Here is a 21088-nt window from a genome sequence, read left to right on the forward strand (position 1 = left end):
CAGGCTACATCTCTTCTGAGCAATTCCTGTTTTTGGAATTTGAAAACGGATTGATTCTTAGAAAAGGTGTCAGAATTTTAAACTGTAGAATAATATCATTGGAAAATAATTATTGTTTTAACTAATATTGAATAAAAGCTTAAGGGAAATCCCATGTAAGCACAATAGTTGAAACTGAATACCTGAAACCTTTCAATAATCAATATTAATATTCTCGTTTCATTTGCTTTTAACATTGCATACATCCCTGAAATATGGCTTTCCTGATTATATATTCTGAAATCCTTAGCAGCAATTATAAGGAAACCTTTTTCTCTTAGAACAAGAGAATTGTTTTCTTTCGTTAATTGGAGCCTAAGAAATTGCTTTCCTACAGTCTTATTCTAAGGAATAGCCTCCCCAACATCTGATTATCTCCTCTGCTGATTTGGAAATTTAGACAGGTCATGTGGTGGGATCAGGAGGATAGTTCTCTTTCTCTTGATAACAGCAAAAGGTTCCATTTAAAAGGAGACCATTATTTTGGCCAAGTGGTTGGATTGGCTAAAAATTCTATTTGCAAAGGAAAAAGAAAAAATTATATGTACACACATATATATATGTATGTGTGTATATAGATAATTGCATAAATGTGTATGCATGTTCCATGTATGTGTATATTAAAGTACGTGTGTATATATGTTTAGATGGATATAGAGATGTACATATATACACATATCACAAAAGCAGTAAGTAGTAGAAAAAGACAGCTCAGAAGAAGAGAGGCTTTTATTATGACATCTACTTTAAAACTCCATCATAACAATAATGACAAAAAGCCTTCCACATTTCCATCTAAGTGCTGCTTTGTTCGGTAATATTTCTCTCTAAAATTTACTTTGTGTTCACTTTTGCTTGATTCCATGCATACTTTTAAAACTTATTTGGAGGAAGGATGAAAGCTATACAGGCTTACCTTGTTTTAATTTACTTTGCTTTATTGCACTTCACAAATACTGTTTTTTTATAAATTGAAAGTTGGAGGCAACCCTGCACTGAGCAAGTCTATGGGCATCATTCCATTTTTCCAACAGCATGTGTTCATTTTGTGTGTCTGTGTCACATTTTGGTAATTCTCATAATATTTCAAGCATTTTTATTATAATTATATATTTCATTATTAAAATACGATAATGTATTATTATATATGGTGATATATGACCAATGATATTTTTACTATTGCATTTGTTTTGGGGTACCACAAACCATGCCCTCATAAGACAGTGAACTTAATCCATAAATGTGTTCCGACTGTTTACTGACCAGCTGTCTCCCATTTCTCTCCCTTTCTTCAGGCCTCCCTATTTCCTAAGACAGATCAGCATTAAAATTAGGCCAATTAATAACCCTACAATGGCCTCTAAGAGTTAAAGTGAAAGAAAAAGTTGCATAAGTCTCACTTTTCAATCAAAAACTAGAAATGATTACATTTAGTGAGGAAGGCATGTTGAAAGCTGAGATAGGCCAAAAGCTAGGCCTCTTGCACCAAATAATTAGCCGAGTTGTGAATGGAAAGGAAAAGTTCTTGAGGGTAATTAAAAGTGCTACTGCACTGAACACACAAATGATGAGAAAGTGAAACACCTTTATTGTTGATATGGAGGAAGTTTTAGTGGTCTGGATAGAAGATCAAATCAGCCACAATATTCCTTTAAGCCAGAGCCTACTATAGAGCAAGCCCCTAACTCTTTTTTATTCTCTGAAAGCTTGGAGAGTTGAAGATGTGCTAGAAGGGAACTTGGAAGCTAACAGAGATTAGCTCATGAGGTTTAAGGAAAGAAGCCATCTCTATAACCTAAAAATGCAAGGTAAAATGGCAGTGGCTGATGTAGAAGCCACAGCAAGTTATTCAGAAGACCTAGCTAAGATTATTGATGAAGGTGGCTATGTTAAACAACAGATTTTCAATGTAGATGAAATTGGAAAAAGATGCCATCGGGCTTTTATAGCTAGAGAGGAGAAGTCAATGCCTGGCTTGAAAGGATAGGCTTACCCTTCTGTTAGGTGCTAATGCAGCTGGTGGCTTTAAGTGGAAACCAGTGCTCATTTGCCATTCCAAAAATCCTACAGCCCTTAAGAATTATGCTAACTCTATTCTGCCTTTGCTCTGTAGATGGAACAGTAAAGCCTGAGTGACAGCACATCTGTTTACAACATGGCTTACTGAATATTTTAAGTCCGCTGTTGAGACTTACTGCTCAGAAAAAATATTCTTTTCAAAATATTACTGCTCATTGACAATGCAGTGGGTCACTGAAGAAGCTGACAGAGATGTAAAAAGAGAATAATGTTGTTTTCATATTACTAATGCAATACCTATTCTGCAGCATATGGATCAAGGAGTAATTTTGACTTTCAAGTCTTATTATTTAAGAAATGCATTTTCTAAGGCTGTGGCTGCCATAGGTAGTGATTCCTCTGATGGTTCTGAGCAAGGTGAATTGAAAGTCTTTTGGAAAGAATTCACCATTCTGGATGCCATTAAGAACATTTGTGATTCGTGGGAGGAGGTCAAAATAGCAACATTAACAGGACTTTGAAAGAAGTTGATTCTGATACTTATAGATGACTTTGAGGAGTTCAAGACTTCAGTGGAGGAAGTCACTGCAGATGTGGTGCAAATAGCAAGAGAACTAGAATTAGAGGTAGAGCCTGAAGATGTGACTGAGTTGTTGCCATCTTAGGATGAAACTTTCACAAGTGAGGGGTTGCTTCTTATGTGCAAAGAAAGTGGTTTCTTGAGATGAAATTGACTCTGGGTTAAGATAGCTGTGAACATCATTGAAGTAAAAACAAAGGACTTTGAATATTCCATAAGCTTAGTTGATAAAGCAGCGGCAGGGTTTAAGAGAATTGACTCCAATTTTGAAAGACGTTCTGCTATGGGCAAAATGCTATCAAACAGCATCACATGCTACAGATAAGTTTTTTGGGAAAGGAAGAGTCAACTAATGCAGCAAATTTTATTGTCAGCTTATTTTAAGCAATTATCATAGCCATTCCAGCCTTCAGCAGCCACCAGCCACCCTGATCAGTCAGCAGCCAGCAACATCCATGCAAGACTCTCCGTCAGCAAACAGATTATGACTCATTTAAAGCTCAGATTACTGTTATCATTTTAAGTAATAACGTATTTTTAATTAAGGTATGTAAATTGATTTTTAGCATAATGCTATTGTACAGTTAATAGACTACAGTATAGTGATAGCTTTTATATGTACTGGGAAACCAAAACGTTTATGTGACTTACTTTTTTGCAACATTCACTTTATTGTCGTAGTTTGGAACTGAATTTGCAATGTCTTTGTGATATGCTTGTATAACATTTTTTATTGAGTCCTCATATGACTAGATAGAGTCTTGATTACAGCATTATAATCACAATATTTAAAAAATTATTATATATATTAGGACTTTTTTGACAGTGGTTGCAAAGAATTGTTTCCTTCAGTGGCTTTGAACTTGAGGTTGTTCAAGCTTGTAGGTGAAAGTTTATTACATCATCTTTAATATTTTTTCACTATTTATTCTGAATACTTGGTTCTCACAATATTCTTAAAATTGTCCCATTTTCAGATCTTAGAAACTTATATTCATTTGTTAAAGAGGGATATAGTCTCTAGCATGGGGAAATTCATTGTCTCATGCTTATCACATGTGGCTGTTTCTGTCAGTGATACTTTTACAACTCTTAATGCATCAGTTCCCAAACTATTCTGGGGAATAGTTGTTCTATGAGATACTGATGGTTGTTCTGTGAGAGGATTATAAAGTATAAAAGTTTGGGAAATACTGTATAATTTATTCTTCAGAACTTAAAATAAATTTTAGCATATTAGATAATACAGTAAATGAAACTACTTAACCATATTTAATACAGTCAGGCTATATTTATTGTATGGAAGATGCATTTCTTTTAGATGGATTTACCTATTAAAATACCTATTTTGCAAAACACAATTTTGGTAATATTGTCTTACTGCAATTTTGGAAATAGCTTTGAAAAGTTATTTGCAAAATTGTCTTTGGCATATTGCTGATCTATCTCCTTTAGGGAATCCGTCCCTCTTAACAGCCTTCTTTCATTTTTATGCCTATCTTTATGTTATTCTAAAGAATAATATTTTCCCTTGTGGATAAATCTTGAGCATGTCTATAGAGTCTCCTGGGCCATCTGAATTATACTTAGTGGTAAGGAAAAAATTAAAATTTACCTTTTAAAGAGAGTCAATACTCTGGCTTTTATTCGTACTGGGATGTAGACTACAAGGGCACTGGGTGCTTGATCATGCAGGGTATGAGTGGCTCAATGATAACAGCATATGATGGTTCATATGCTCATTACTCTTTTGTATTGTATTAGACTCCTGATTAGTGTCTCACTGTCTGGGTTGTCTTTGCTCTAAAGATCCTATTGATTTTTGTATTGGACACAACAGCTAATGTACTGTACTGCACACACTGTTTACCTTAGTAATGCTAAAAGGCTTGATAGATATTAGCACATCCACAATACAGATCACCTTCTGCAAACACATTCTTCCCTTACACCTATCAATATGATGCCACTTGCTCCGATTTTCTTCCTACCTCTTTCTACTTTTGCTTAGTCTTCCTAACAGGATCTACTTTACCTCCTCATTCCTGTTACATTAGTATTCCTCAGGACTCTGCTTTAAGCCACCTTCTCTTTTGGTAAATATTCTTCCAATGTTCTCATCTATACCCATGTTTCCAGCTACACTTTATTTGCTAATCATTCCTATTTGAAAACAATATTTACCATTGAGCATCTTGCCCTATTCTCAGTTACTGACTAGACATCTTTATTTGGATGCCATCAAGATATCCTTACATCAACATATCCAAAGCCTTCATTTCTTGTTTCTAAATACTGTTTCCCCCTTGTGCCTTTTCCTGTCCTGATGTTTGGTGCCAGCATGTACCCAGTTAGCAAGCCTTATTCCTGGGAAGCATCTTCCACATCTTTGTCTCATCTTTCTCAGCCCCAGTGATCACTCAGTGCCGTCAATTCTGGTTTGTATACTTATCTTGAATAGTCTCCTTCCTCTCTGTTTCCTCTACCTGAACAATCTTAAGACTTTACATCATTGGTTCCACTTGCTCTTGATGCTAGTTAACAGAAATCCCTGTCTTAGTCTTGCCTTTGTCCAGGGCATCCTCTACACTGCAGTAGGAGTAACATATGGAAGACATCTACTGGGAATTATAATCAGCATCTCAACCTGATGTAGTGCTAAAACAAACCTCCTCTGCCTATAGTCTTGTCTTTTAAAAACTAATTAGCAGTTTTCTACGTTTCATTCCTAAGTCCAAAAATTTTTGATATCAGCCTTGCCTGCCCTCTTTCATACCACACATTTAATCTATCATCAAATTATGCTGGCTCAACCTTCAGGATGTAATCAGAACCTAACCATTTCACGCTGCCTCCAGTGCTGTTATCCCAGTCCAAGCTACTATCATTTTTTTCCTGGATTATTGTAAACCCTATATACTAGTGTTCCTGGTAGATCTTTATCTGCTAAAGCTATGCTGTCTAGTACAATAGCCACTAGCCACTTGAGGCTTTTGAGAACTAGAAATACGGCTCACTAGAATATGAAATGAGATGTGCTATTAAAAAGATCCACTGGATATTGAAGAATTCATATTCAAAGAGAATGTAAAATATCTCATTAACAATATTTTATATTGAATATATGTTGAAATAATATTTTCGATAGTTTGGATTAAGAAAATGCATTATTGAAATTAATTACATGTTTCTTTTATTTTTTCCAGCATGATTAGTAGAAAAATTGAAATCACATATGTGACTCACCTTTATACTATTAGACAGCAGTACTCTAAATATTTTTCTAAACACAGCAGTCAGAGCTACCCTTTGGAAATGTCAGCTCTTATCATTCTTTGGACCAACACCCTCCAAAGGCTTTCCAGCCCCCTCAAGGGAGAAGGCAGTCTGTATAGTGGGTGACAAGGCCCAGTGTGATCCTGTCCCCTCCGCTCCTCTTGTTTCCACTTTCTTCTCTCTAGCTCCAAGGGCCTCCGTGCAAGCCCCACCTGAGGGCCTTTGCATTTATATTCTCTTCGCTTGGCTAACTGTTTCCCAGCTAGCTGTGTGGCTTGCTTTTGCATTTCTTTCTGCTCAAATGTCTCTTATTAATTCTATTAGAGAGGCTCATCCTGATACCCTATTTAGAGCCGCAATAATCTTCCCTGCACATACTCAATGTGAATATTTTCTTCATGTTTTGGCTTTACTTTGAATGACTCCTCGTTGTCTGTAGAATGAAATCTAGATTGCTTAGTATTTCTCGGTGCACCGTTATTATTTAGCCACTTTCTAACTCCAGCACTCACTGTTCTCAGCAACTCTCATACCATGCAGTTAGAATCACTTGTAAGAAACACAAAATAAGAAAAAAGTGGTTTAGAAAATAGAGGTTTAAAGGATTATTATTAAATGTAAATATATTCTTGCACTGAATTAACATTCATTCTTCTTCAAACATTGTATGATATGCAAGGAGGAAAGTTTATTTAACCCTTTGAATTCCTGTTGGCACCCATTCCTTAAAATGCATGTTAATTGTATCCATACCAAAGACAAATGATATACTTACCAAGAAAGAGTATAAACCTTTATAAAAGTATCTCTATGTGAGTAAGTTTTCTTTATTAGTGTTTATTTTCCTTTGGAACAAAGATTATGATCAGAGTTTTTCTCCTCCTAATGAAATAGGAACTATAACTTATCAATAGTTAGATACTTCATTATAAGACAGGTGATTTGGGGAATGAACATTTCTATTTTGGCTAATCAGGAAAACACATTGTAACTTAGGAATAAATAAATCTTTCAGAAATGTTTATTGTTCCAGTTCATTCAAATATATCTTTTGTACAGTATTTCTTAAAACCCATAAAATTAATCATGTATTTAAAACACTTTATTGGCATTTATTTCCTAAATCAAATTCAGCACTAGTATTTAATTTTACTGTCTGTTACAGCCTGGGGATCTGGCAGTTAAAATTATTTTTCTGTTTTAAAATAAAAATATTTTCCTCCAGGGCTAGCTTTCATATTCTTGAATGTGTTTATGTCACACTGCCTTGCATTTCCATGTGCTGAGATCTTGAGAATCTGTCAGAGCTAATCTGGATCTGGTATTTGTTTGTGTCTTAAAATTATGCTGAAATTTTAATTACTAACTAATCATGCCCCTGGCTTGGTAGGATATATGGAACTACTGTATATCAGCTACTGGAGTTAAATTTTAAATCCTTCACTACTCAAAGCAAGGGCAGTACAATAAACTTTTATTTACCATCTGCAAGATGCTAAGTGTTACACCAACTATAAAAGTTTATAAGACAAAATCTAAGTCCTCAAATGCAGAATAATTCTAATCCACTGTGTCTTCTATACATGTACTCCACAATGAGTAACTCTTTCTACCTCTTCAGAGAACTTGCCTTCCACCTATTAGTCCTAATTGAAATCTATCTGTACAATATGAATACCTTTTCCCTTTTAATCTTTCTAAATTGAGTTGCCATTTTCTCAAGGCTGCTGGAATCACAAGGACATATATTCAAAGTTAATATTTGTAGAAAAATTTCAGATTTCATAGAGGCATATCATTTATATGACTATCTTGTCCTCATCCTTATTGTCTTTACCAAAACTCCTTAATAACATTTCTTGAAGACTTATACTCAAGGTTGGCCATCATTTCATCCACCCCCATCTCCCAGAATCATCCTGAGCAACTTTAATGTCTCCTGAAATGTTCTCCCAATGACTTTACCTTCTTAATCCTGAAGACCTTCACCCAGTCATAAATATATCTCAGATTTGTCTTTCTTTTGTTGACTTTTACTGAAATACTCCGATACCCTTTCTAGCAATGTCTCAGTTTCATTTTTCCTTCTCTCTTCTGTTACACAGCTACCAAAGTCATCTTTTTAAGCACATACCTTTTAGGTTTTTTCCTTGGCTTCAAAAATTTGATACGTTTCCCACTACCTAGAGTGGTGCTTCACAACTTTCCACCATCGTGGCTTATATTGAAAAAGGTAATACATATGCATGAGTAAACTGAGGGGGAAACTTGGACCTGGAGGCCACTAACCTGGGGCCTATGGTACATTTACTGGGCTGCTCCCATGTAGAGCATGAAGCCCAAGCTCTTTAGGTTTGGTGTCTTACTTAGGAACCTCCTCAGCTCTTTCCTCCCGAAACAGGGCCTGGAACAAGAACTGGAGGACAGGTCATTTTAAAGCCAAAGCCAGGGGTTAAATAGGGTGAGACAGGGAGGAGAGAAGCCCTTTGGACAACTGTCGCTCATTTATTGGAGAAAATGTGTAGAATGAGCCACAGAACTGTTCCACAGGAGGACAGCAGGAGAGTGAAGCATTTTTCTACAGTCTGTTGTCTCTCATGAACTGGGAGTTGCGCCCAGAGACAAACTCTGCATCTCCAGGCTGTACCTGCAGGGGAACTTGAAGCTCTTTTTGCTTCAGAGAAAGTCTTAGAGTGTTATAGACTTATGTTGGAACTAAGTGGATTCAACTGTTTACCCTGTTTGCTCTGTACTCATGTAGCCAAGATGATATAAAGTGGAGTATCAGAAATGTTTGGTGTAGACTTCCTCTTGTACCACTCAGATCTTGTGCTTCACGTTAAGCTCCCTCTGTCTTTAACTCTTTAAAAAGTAACTGGTCATAATATTAATGTATTGGAAAGAAGAAAAAAATGAAAATAACAAGACTTATGACCAGAAGCTTAGTGGATCAGCTATAGGCTGTGCCAGTCTCAAGCTGGTTTTAAGGATGTTGTAGCTCATCATCTCCCTCCTTCATTACTCATTTCTGATTTTCTCACTCTTAGTCGGCACTTCTACTAGAAGTGGCCCAGACCGCCATCCCTGAGGAGTTTGAGCCATTGGTTGTCTTGCCCTGTCAGGATGTCAATCACCAGGCATGAATAACACCAAGAGATGTCCCAGGGAATCCCCAGCGTTCCCAACACCCTTCTGTCCATCCCTTCCCTATTGCAGCAGTCTTATTTCCTCATGATGGTTAGGGCTGATTGATTATCCTGTCTCCTTTCTTTGCCTACTGGTCCAACAGAATGAATAATACAAAGTAACCAGACAAAGCTTTGGCTACAATGGGGCCCTTACATTGTCCACTAGTGCAGTTGTTCTCAACTAGGGATGATTTTGCCCCCACAGGGCATTTGGCCATGTTTGGAGATGTTTTTTGTTGTCAAATTGATAGGGAGTTGCTCCTGGGATCTACTGGGTAGAGTTCAGGGATGGTGCCAAACATCCGACATTACACAGGACATGCCCCCACTAAAAAGAATTATCTGGCCCCAAATGACAAGAGTGCCAATCTTGAGAAACCCTGCTCTAATAGAAGTGATTCACCACTGGGAACCTGGACTTCTAATCCCACAGAGACTAGAGCTATGGGGACAGAATGCATGCAGTCTGCAAGTGGTTGTTTGGGAATGATAGTGCAAAGGTTCTTTCACTCTGCCCCTTAGTTCCCAGATCCATGTAGTCTAGCCATTGGGAACATAGCACCAAACAGCATCCATTTGGTTGAGTGCGTAAACCAAACTGCAGAGGATAGTGTCCTAGAGTTATCCAGTCAAAGGATAGGGAAGCTGAGACATTCATATATCAGGGCTTTGGTAAACCTATGAGGTGGGACATTGGCATGGTGATGTAACTGTACATCAGTCATGCTGAACCCAGGCGGGTGAAAAGCACGTACAAGGACCAAAAGTATCTGTTCTATGTAGAATATATTCAGAATATAAATACAGAGGATTTTTCTTTATTGCCAGTGAATTTCCAGCACCCATACAAGTGCCCTGCACATAGGTTCATATGAGTGGCTTAACAAGTATCTGTTGAATAAGATGAAATAATTGAGCATGAGTAAACAATAAATCAATTAATAAATGAAATCCTGCCTGAAAATTTTCAAATGTATTGAATATTTTAGTGTGGTTACCAGTGCCATCTTAAATGAAGACCCTCATGATCTCGAATCTGTGGCCTCCCTATAGATGTCACAGCGTCAACAATAAGCGTATCTTGCATTTGTTCTCAGTGTCTCTCTTTGCTGGCTTTGATTAGACATTATCCAGCTTAAGATAATATACTTGCTTTTTATGTTCAATATTCTCCTTTGCTCCTGAATGATGATTGAACTGAAACATTCATGAAGGCATTATTTGAGTTAAATTTTAGAAGAGTGATAGTATTTCAATAGGTGAAAATGGAGTGTAGAGAAGATCAAAAACAAACAAAAAAATGAGGATAAGAAATCTCTAAAAGTGTGTTTTCAGGTAATTATAATTAGTGCTTAGGATATATGAATTCTATATGTGGAAGTAACAGGAAATCTTTGAAGATCTAGTTGGGGTTACAGTTTGCCAGGCCTTTTAGTACCAGGTGAAAGCATCTTCACACCTTCATAAATGCCCCAGTTACTGATAGTTCATTATGTTCTGCTTCTACAGTAATGCTCATGCTCGTTGACAGTATACCTTATGCTTTTATCTCTAACCATTCTGTCTGGATCCTCTTAGACTCTCATGAGGCTGCATCAGGTTCTTCCTACACTCTCATGTCCACATACATATATTCTCCGAGCTTTTACATTTTGAACTTCTTAATTCTCACTCACCTAATGCTTGACATTGTTTAACTTGTTATATGTTTTAAATTCACTCACCAACTACATAAGAAGCCAGCCAAGGAGAACACTAATTATTTCTGTCTCCTACACATCAGCAAGCAGAATGCATACATCTAATCTCCTAGTATTCATCCCAGACCAGTCTTTTGTTGGGTCCCTTTCCTCTCCGCCTCCTACCCTGCACATGCTCTTGCTGGAGCTCCTGCTCTCTCTCTCCCTTCTCCTTTCTCTGTCTCCTTCCCCCTTCCTCCTCCTCACACATACACTGCCCAACACCACTCAATTTTTGCTTCTTTCCTGCATACTTTTGCTTTGACTTATTCCTGATGGAACCTTGTTTTTGTCGGCTTATTTTCCTAGATGGGAAGTGATGGAATTTTACGCCTCAGTACTTCAGCTCTAAATAATGAATTCTTTGCATATGCTGCACAAGGGTGGAAACAGCGACTGGCAGAAGGTAAATTTGTATTTTCTATTATTATGTGACATATTGGAGTACACATACTGTACTGAGCTTGTACCTTTCTCTGATTTCTCAGTCTTTTCCCCGACACAGTACACTTTAATTTAGTAAAAACTCATATCCCTTTCCAAATGAGTTCACTGATTCTTTTGTTATACTTTACATTATTGATGTCAGATATTTTTGAAGAAAGCATAATTTTATCTTGGACATCATAAAATTTTTGATGCAGCAACGTTTTCTTGCGGATGGTAATTTTAATGACATTGTTTGATCCATTATGCATTCTCTTAAGCATCCTGGCACCTAAAGAAACTTCTTTTAACGCTCTCTTCCCCGGAAGTTACTTCTTCACCTTATCCTTCCTTTAATCACCAAGTTTCTTGAAAGACTACAAAATGCCCAATGCTACTGTATTTTTCCTCTTTACGCACTCAAACTTTATAGTCAGGGATGGGCCCACTCTACACAACTGAAATATTCCTCCTAGAGAAGAATACTAGCCAGGCATGGTGGCTCACTGAGCCTGTTATCCCAGGACTCTGGGAGGCCTAGGCAGGCAGATCGCTTGAGCTGAGGAGTGAAGACCAGCCTAAGCAACATGGTGAAACTCCATGTCTACAAAAAATACAAAAATCAGCCAGGCATGGTGGTGCATACCTATAGTCTTCAGCAACTAGGGAGTCTAAAGTGGATGGATCACCTGGGCTCAGGAGGTCAAGGCTGCAGTGATCGACCTACTGATCATGCTACTGCACTCTAGCCAAGGCAACAGAGTGACACCCTGTCTCAAAAAAAAAAAAAAAAAAAAAATTACTGATGGCAAATTCCAATTTTCTCTTCTCAGCCCTTACATTTCAAGTTCCTTCACCAATATCTCATTTGTTTTTTCACCCCATCCGACTTGAAACCATCTACTTTAGATTTTAAAAACAGATTATAAATTATTTTTCTGGGGCTACGTTTCTGCCAGCCCTTGCTCAGCTTTCATCAGGATCTCCTATTCTTCCATCTGATGCCTCCGGCATTTTCTTTTCTAATCATAGTATTCCCTAAGCTGCCTCATTCACCACCTTGGTTTTAGCTATTGCCAGCGTGCCAAGAATTTTCAAATCTGGCTTTCACCCCTTTGCCTAATCCCCCTACTCCTTCCCCAGTGTTTTATTTTCAAATGCTTAGCAGATCTCACTAGCTAATAACAGGCACTTTAAACCAAAATGCCCAATATTAAATTCACGAGCTTCTCTTCCCTCTCAACTCCTTCTTCTGTTTCCTCTATTTCTGTAATGTCACAACTGTCCTCATAGTTCCTCAGTTTAAAACCTTACTGATGTCTTTGACCCTCCTCCTTGTCTCCACACCTATCTGGTCATGAACTGTTACTTGTACTTGACCCCTCTTCAGCATTCCTGTTGCTACTGGCCCAGCTGTAATCTCCACCTTTCCTGTGTGGTATTCAGTAGTCCTGTAGCTGCAGTCCTCCAATTTCTTCACTCTGTTGTCAGACCTGTTTTTCTACGCAGCTTATTTGGCCATATTCCCTCCACACTGAATGCCACCAGAACCTCCCTCTGTCTCTCATAGAAAAATGAAGAAGTTTCTTTAGAACATCTATTGGGTAATTGGCCTCAGCTTTTATTGCCCATTTTATTTCTTGCTATGTTTTACTCACAATTGGCCACTCAAAAGATCATAAACGTATGGATTTGTATCTCTGTGCCTTGTGATTTAATTACTTTATAAAAGCCTGAGCAACCTTCAAAATCTAACTCAAGAATCAGCTCCTATATGTGGTCCTCCTTAATTGACCTAGGCAGAATTAAGCACTTTACTTTCTATATTTCACTACATTTATTATTATGGCCTATACAGGGCTTCATACATTGTATTATAGTCTATTTCCAGCAGACTGATTTCCTTAAGGACAGTGAATATACGCTCTTTTATTTGTAGCCCCTAGCAGGTAATACATTTGCTAAATGCTTTAGCGTTCTTCTAAAGCATTTAGCTTTAGCATTTTTATGAACATCTTGAGTGATGTTCATAAAAAGAGAAGATGTAGAAATGTTATCATTATTTGTCCTTGTACTTTTCAAGATCCATAAAAGTTTACTCAAATGAATTACATGTTTTCTTTATTAATTGGCAAAAGATGTGACCACATTTATTCAATACATTAGCATTTTCTTTTTAGGAGAGTTTACCCCAGAAATGCAGTTGCGGATAAGGCAAGAAATTGAGAAGGAAAAGAAAACAGAACCTTGGAAAGAAAAATTCTTTGAGAGGTTTTATGGAGAAAAGTAAGTACTAGAGTATTTTTTCTCATTTCTCTGAGAAAGAAATGAAAATGTAATTCTCTGCTTCACATAGCACACTCATATGCTGTAAAACTTAATAAACCTGTGATAAAAGGCAATAGTCCCTCAGTGTAAGAAATTGCAGATGAAATTATAGTGGGATATCAGCACTCACATTTTTAAAAAATGCATTTTCAAGGGTTTATAACTTGTTCATGAAATTTTATTTTGGGCTGAAAATAGCACATGAAATCTTAAAGTAGTCACTTTTGAATTTCTTAATAGATTTGAGTAAAATTATCCTGTTTTCAAGTATGTTCATGAATTAATGCTTTATAGATAAATAATTTTAGTCATGTATTTAATTCTCACACTTTTCTAAAAATATTGACTGTGTCTAATGCATTTTAATCTTTGTTTAGTCCTTCTTTTGGGGAGAGCCTGAGATGTTATCTTTTGCTTTATGTTCCTCTTCAAATGTCATCTGTCTTTATTATCTGTATGTGTGCTTCTTTTTTTAAGTAACATGAGCGTTTACATCATAGCGTGGTAGCAAATGAACTAACCCTGAAAGCAGTTTCACCTTTGCCTCAGGTTTAACAGAGACACATTCTGCTTTGGCAATATTAGTGTCTTAGACAATCAGATCCCTAAAAAAAGAGGGGTTTAAGAACTTACTATTGACGGTCACTTCAGATCCCCCTTAGAGGAACTTATGCTCCAACTCCCACATACAAACCAATACTTGAAAGTTGTTATTTTGTGTAAAGGACACAGATGGTTGCAGGTAACAAGACCTATGTCATGTGATCTCATTTCACAAAATTACACTTGTAAATGGGGAAAAGAAAGACATGCCAGAAGGAGTCTCACGTGAGAGCTCTTCATGTAAAGAAATTAGATAATTAACAGACTGCTTGGAATAGGGTGCTCAGAGTATGCTACCCTTCATGAATTGTCCTAAATGGCAGTCCTTTTGAGTAGGAAGGCCTGTTTTTAATTGCTGTGCCAGGATATATATATTTTTAAGCAAAACCAAATAAAGATAATTAATGTCTTTTCTCAAAGATTAAAAATGTGACAAGCTAGTTATATGTCTTCACATGAAGTCACCAACAATATCACTCAAGCCTGGCTCCATCAAAATCTAGGAGTTGAGCCCAGGAGTCTGTGTTTTGGAAGCTTTCCAGGTCATGCTGATGCCCAGCAGGATTAAGAACCCTGGAGGATAAGATTAAAGACCACTTAGGAGCCTTCTTCCCTCTGCTTTTGCCTATGAAAGAAAATGCGGGGAGCTCTCTTTTTAGTAATGGCAGAAGCATAACTGAGATAGTACCTCCAAAGCATTGGTTCTTAATTTTTTAGCAATAGACCCATTCTTTTATTAATTTAATGTATTTATCTAACATCTCCTCTGTGCCAGACACTCTCTTGGATGCCAGGGATGCACCTGTTTGTAGGACTACCTAAGCTCTGCTCCCAGAGAGCCTCAGTTCAAGGGACCTACATTACAGAGAGCTTTCTTTCATGCAAAAAATAATCATTGAGTATACACTGGCTCTGATATGTTTCTAAGAGCTTTGCAAATATTTCATTTAATCCTCCCAACAATTCCATAAGATGGATACCATTATTCATAATTTTTTTAACTTAGGAAGCTGACGGAAAGTGAATCTAAGTAATTTCCCCAGGTTTATAACAGTGAGGTTATTAAATAACTTGCTTGGGGTCTTAATCCTGCAAATCCTTCTCAGAAAAATTCACATACATGCACAATTTTTGCATGAAATTTAGGGGCTTTCCAGATTCCCTTGGATATCAGATCTAGGGCCCCTTCCCTAGAAGATGACAGCTATGATATTATAAATAAACATGACCCCCTCATTGCCGTCACCAAGCTCTGAATACAAAGCATGCTTCTACTTAGCCCTTTTTTTTTTTTTTGCTGTAGTTTATCAGTAGCTTTTGTCCTCTCACATCACTGGACTTTTCTCTTGATCTTTTTTATCTTTCATTACATATTGCATGGCAGATATATTTTGAACATTTCATTGACTGCCCTTCTTTGTTGCCCCCAGGTTACCTTTATTCCCCCACCACCAGACAGTTTTTAGTTGACTGACACCACGTGCCTTTTCATTGCTGTAAGCTGTGTAAGACATTCAAAAATGTGTCTGAACATTCATACTAGTGTCCAGTTAAGATCTGTCTGATTTAGTTTTCAATTTTTTTAGATATTTATTATGAGTCTCACTTGCCTAATCTCTTTGTAATATATTATTGTATATTTGGTTTACATCACTTGTATAAATGCTAAGTATTACAGGGCTTGGCTTGTGAACTTGTGTCTAGATTTCTGGAGGCCAGGGTTTTCCTTTGCGTAGTATGGGGAACTGTGAACATCTTCCTCCTATGCCTTATGCAATCTTAAATCTATTTTTCCGTGAAAATAAGAAAATGTTGACATGGGTATATTTTATACAGTGCTGTTGTACATATACACTTACCTATATGTATATTTAATAATATTATTAACCAACTAGCAGAAATTTGGCTGCCAGTGGATAGATTTCTGAATGTTACATACTTATTCTAGTATCAGTGGTACCTCTGCTTGACCTAGTCCCAAGGAACCTTATTTCTTGCAGATTATTCTGCTTTAAATTTATCTGTAATGTTGTTTTTCTGATACTCTCAGTATAGTATAGTTATAAATTGTAGCTTAGTTTGAATTCATCTTAGAGAACATTGAAAGGAAAGAGAATATGTATGAAGGCAGTATTTTCTACCTTTTCAGAGATTTCTGAATTTAAATAAAGAAGGCTATGGCCAAATACCCAAAAACTGTATTCAACGTTATTTCCCTTTCACACTGAGGATTTTTAAAAAGCAAAGGTTAAAGTGGTTTTCACTGAGGTATTGTTTGCATCAATGTTACCATGACTATATTTCTTCACTTAAATGTTCTTTTTCCTCTAGAAATGTTCTCTCTCCTGCTTATCTTTCTCATTGCCTTTACGCTAATTTAACTTCATTTAGAGCAGCATATTTCTCTACCATCTGATGCTGACAGTGTAAATTATATGATAGAAAACAGTGATTTACAGTACCCTTGATTGTAACTCTGATTAGATTTGCCTTAAGACCTGAACATCATGCTCAATTATTTCTTGATTTTCTGTACCTATCATGTATGCAATATCTTTACAGTAAGAGATCTGCATAAAATAATTTAAAAGTCTTGCTTCACACAAATGTAAGCTGGAAGAATAACTTTGATAACCCCAAATATGTTCTGTTATTCTTTAATGAAATTTGCATGTTGTCTTAGGTTAGACAGTTAGATGCCAAAATAAGGTGATTGAGTAATACTTCTTAGATTAGTTTAAGAAAACCAATCTTTGGAACTCATTTCAATTTCAGAATTTGATGAATTTTTCATTCATCTTCCGTTGATCTTAATTTCTTGGTTTTCTTACATCCTCTGAAAACTATATAATTTTCTATTATAAGAGCATCTTTCTACTTGCAGATTTAAAAAATATAAATTTTATACGTTATTTTGCTTTTCTGCTCATATTTTCTAATACTTTGTTGTATGTAATTTTCTTATTCCTTTATTAACACTTGGTAAGGCTCATATCTCCTTACTTTACAAAATAAAAATCTAGACTGTTCTTAACCAACAGTGGAGTTTTAGTTGATATTATAAAAGCAGCAAAGAAGCATCATCATTATAAACTGGTTTACATAAATTAAGCATGTTAGTGATTATAAATATTTTCTAATACTTTGTTGTATGTAATTTTCATATTCCTTTACTAACACTTGGTAAGGCTCCTATCTCCTTGCTTTACAAAATAAAAATCTAGACTTCTTAACCAAAAGCAGAGTATTAGTTGAGATTATAAAAGCAGCAAAGAAACATCATCATTATAAACTGGTTTACATAAATTAAGCATGTTAATGATTATAAATGTAATTTGATGCATTTACTTCTATTGAATACTACATTCATGAGAGATCCCAGTTGTACCTTTTATGTTTTGTGGTTGAGCAATAATTTATTTCTAATTTCTGTACAGGCTGGGCATGTCAAGAGAGGAATCTGTGAAGCTCACTACTGGACCAAACAATGCTGGAGCTCAAAGTAGTTCTTCATGTGGGACTTCTGGCCTTCCAGTTTCTGCACAGACAGCCTTGGCAGAACAACAGCCAAAAAGCATGAAAAGCCCAGCTTCTCCAGAGCCTGGTTTCTGTGCTACTCTTTGCCCTATGGTAGAAATTCCACCTAAAGATATAATGGCAGAATTGGAGTCAGAGGATATCTTGATCCCTGAAGAATCTGTAATTCAGGAGGAAATTGCAGAAGAGGTAGAGACTAGTATCTGTGAATGCCAGGATGAAAATCATAAAACAATACCTGAATTTTCTGAGGAGGCCGAAAGTCTAACCAATTCTCATGAAGAACCCCAAATAGCACCTCCTGAAGATAACTTGGAATCCTGTGTTATGATGAATGATGTTCTAGAAACTTTGCCTCATATTGAAATTAAGGTAGAAGAGAAGTCAGAATCACCCCAGGAAGAAATGACAGTTGTTATCGATCAGTTAGAAGTCTGTGACTCTCTTATTCCTTCCACTTCATCTATGACTCATGTCAGTGACACAGAACATAAGGAGTCAGAAACTGCAGTAGAGACCAGTACCCCCAAAATAAAAACAGGGTCATCTTCTCTAGAAGGCCAGTTTCCAAATGAAGGAATTGCTATAGATATGGAGCTACAGAGTGACCCTGAAGAACAGCTTTCAGAAAATGCCTGCATCTCTGAAACGTCCTTTTCTTCTGAGAGCCCAGAGGGAGCCTGTACCAGCCTGCCTTCTCCAGGAGGGGAAACACAGTCCACATCAGAAGAATCATGTACTCCAGCCTCCCTTGAGACAACATTTTGTTCTGAGGTATCTAGCACTGAAAATACAGACAAATACAACCAGAGAAATTCCACTGATGAAAACTTTCATGCATCTTTGATGTCAGAAATATCTCCAATATCCACTTCACCTGAAATATCAGAAGCATCTCTTATGTCCAACTTACCATTAACATCTGAAGCATCACCAGTATCCAACCTACCTTTAACATCAGAAACCTCACCGATGTCTGACTTACCTTTAACATCAGAAACTTCTTCAGTGTCTTCCATGCTTCTCACCTCTGAGACCACTTTTGTATCCAGTTTGCCACTTCCTTCAGAAACATCTCCAATTTCCAACTCTTCCATAAATGAGAGAATGGCACATCAGCAAAGAAAGTCACCTTCTGTATCTGAAGAGCCGCTCTCCCCGCAGAAAGATGAGTCTTCCGCCACTGCCAAACCTCTGGGAGAGAACCTTACCTCCCAGCAGAAGAATCTGTCTAATACTCCCGAACCCATCATAATGAGTTCTTCTTCCATTGCTCCTGAAGCATTTCCGTCTGAAGATTTGCACAATAAGACCCTGAGTCAGCAAACTTGTAAATCACATGTTGACACTGAGAAGCCCTACCCTACTTCAATTCCAGAACTTGCTTCTACTGAAATGATAAAAGTTAAAAATCATAGCGTCCTGCAAAGAACAGAAAAAAAAGTGTTACCTTCACCATTGGAGTTATCTGTCTTTTCTGAAGGGACAGATAATAAGGGAAATGAGCTTCCATCTGCTAAATTACAGGACAAGCAATATATCTCATCAGTGGATAAGGCTCCATTTTCAGAAGGCTCTAGAAATAAAACACATAAGCAAGGGAGTACACAGAGTCGGTTAGAAACCTCACATACTTCCAAGTCGTCAGAGCCCTCCAAGTCACCTGATGGGATAAGAAATGAAAGTAGAGATTCAGAGATATCAAAGAGAAAAACTGCAGAGCAACACAGCTTTGGAATCTGTAAAGAAAAGAGAGCTAGGATAGAAGATGATCAGTCAACCCGGAACATATCATCTAGCAGCCCACCTGAGAAAGAACAGCCTCCAAGAGAGGAACCAAGGGTTCCCCCTCTCAAGGTATGGTATTAAATAAACAAAAGGCAATTCCGTAGATAGGCTTTTCCTATTTAGAAGCCTAATTTTTCAAGAGTAATTAGATTTTCTTCCTTCTAGGTTTTATGCAGCAGTTTATAATCTAATCCTCTAATAGTAAATGATCCTCTTTATGACTATGTACTGAATTCATAAAAGCAGTTTAGATACATGCATATGTTTAGACCCAGCATTAAAGGAAAAAGAATTGAGAGAGAATAGGGCCTGGAAATGTCTCCAGGCCACTGAGACACCTGGGTTTATGGGGATTTCAAGGTGTAGGACAGAGACCTATGTAAACCTGGGAAAATGTGAAAGATAATTTAGTTTTCTATAAAAGTTCTTTAGAGAACTTACACCATAAACCCAGTGTAATTTTTTCTAAGTTTCTGCTCTCTGTCATTTATACTGACTTGATGCTTTTATCTAAGTGCGTTTATACTGTTGTACAGTAAAGTGGATTATTCCATCATAGCATTGGTCTAGAATTATAAACATCTCAAGCTTTTTAAATTAAAAATATTATGCTCTATATGTAGATATAAAATCTACAAAATTTTCATTTTATGTATGACTCATGTTCTCCACAGGCTGACTTTAAAATTATGGTTGTACTTACTCTTTTTAATAAAGCAGTCTCTAGTAAGCAAGATTCTAGAGGTGTAAAAGGTGAGCATTAAGTTCAATTAAAAACTTACTATGCATTTTAATTTCCGAAGCAATAGAACTAATAATATAAACTTTCCATAGGAGATATTTTTAAACATGCCAGTCTGTCAAAAGCTTATTTTCAAAGTCATATGGACTTTATGTAAAGATAGATAGATAACAACATGAGGGAAATTTGTAGTCATGGAAATGTTCTGTATCTTAATTGCATCAATGTCGGTATCCTGGTTGTGATATGTTAGAATCTTGCAAGATGTTACTATCTTGCCATATTATTGAGCACATTAATTAATAAATTAAGCACTGATGTGAAAAAAAGGTAAATACTACAAGAATATTTGATGTTTGGTCTTAAGAGCTCTTGCTTAAGGATATTTAAGTTTATTTAAAATATGTTTAATTTTTTACATAGGAGAAATATTAAAAGAGCAAATTGAATCTTCTCCTCAAAACTATCTTTTCTTTTTTTTGACCTTTGGAATAGAACAGAGACTTCAGAAGCAGTTTGAAAATGAGAAACAAGATAGCTCAGGAAGACAATTTCATCCATCAAAGTTCCAAAGCATAATTCTAAATTGATATGTATAATCTGGAGAAAAAGGAAACAGAATACATGAAAACACCACCAAATGGGAAGTCCAAAGGCTCTAGTCACTCACTAGTTATATAATCCCAAGGCAAACTACTTTACCTGCACAGCCTCAGTTTCCTCAACTGTGAAATGAGGGACGTCAACTGGAGTCTTTCCAGCTCTACACAGCCATGACTAAGAATGCTTTTAGTGACTAGAGCAACACAGCCTTGCTATGGAA

At 36.7% G+C, this 21088-nt stretch overlaps 1 protein-coding gene across 5 annotated transcripts in view; it reads left to right on the forward strand.

Moving 5' to 3' along the window:
* Window positions 1–21088, forward strand: part of ASXL3 (ASXL transcriptional regulator 3) — a 174004-nt gene that overhangs the window by 143208 nt on the left and 9708 nt on the right. For all 5 annotated transcript variants that reach the window (XM_054671753.2, XM_054671750.2, XM_054671752.2 and 2 more), the window contains 3 exons: window positions 11151–11247; window positions 13448–13553; window positions 17636–19592. In XM_054671753.2, the coding sequence (XP_054527728.1) occupies window positions 11151–11247; window positions 13448–13553; window positions 17636–19592 (2160 nt within the window). The remainder of the gene's footprint in view (window positions 1–11150; window positions 11248–13447; window positions 13554–17635; window positions 19593–21088) is intronic.

This window comes from Pan troglodytes, chromosome 17, assembly GCF_028858775.2.
Source record: "Pan troglodytes isolate AG18354 chromosome 17, NHGRI_mPanTro3-v2.0_pri, whole genome shotgun sequence".
NCBI lineage: Eukaryota > Metazoa > Chordata > Mammalia > Primates > Hominidae > Pan > Pan troglodytes.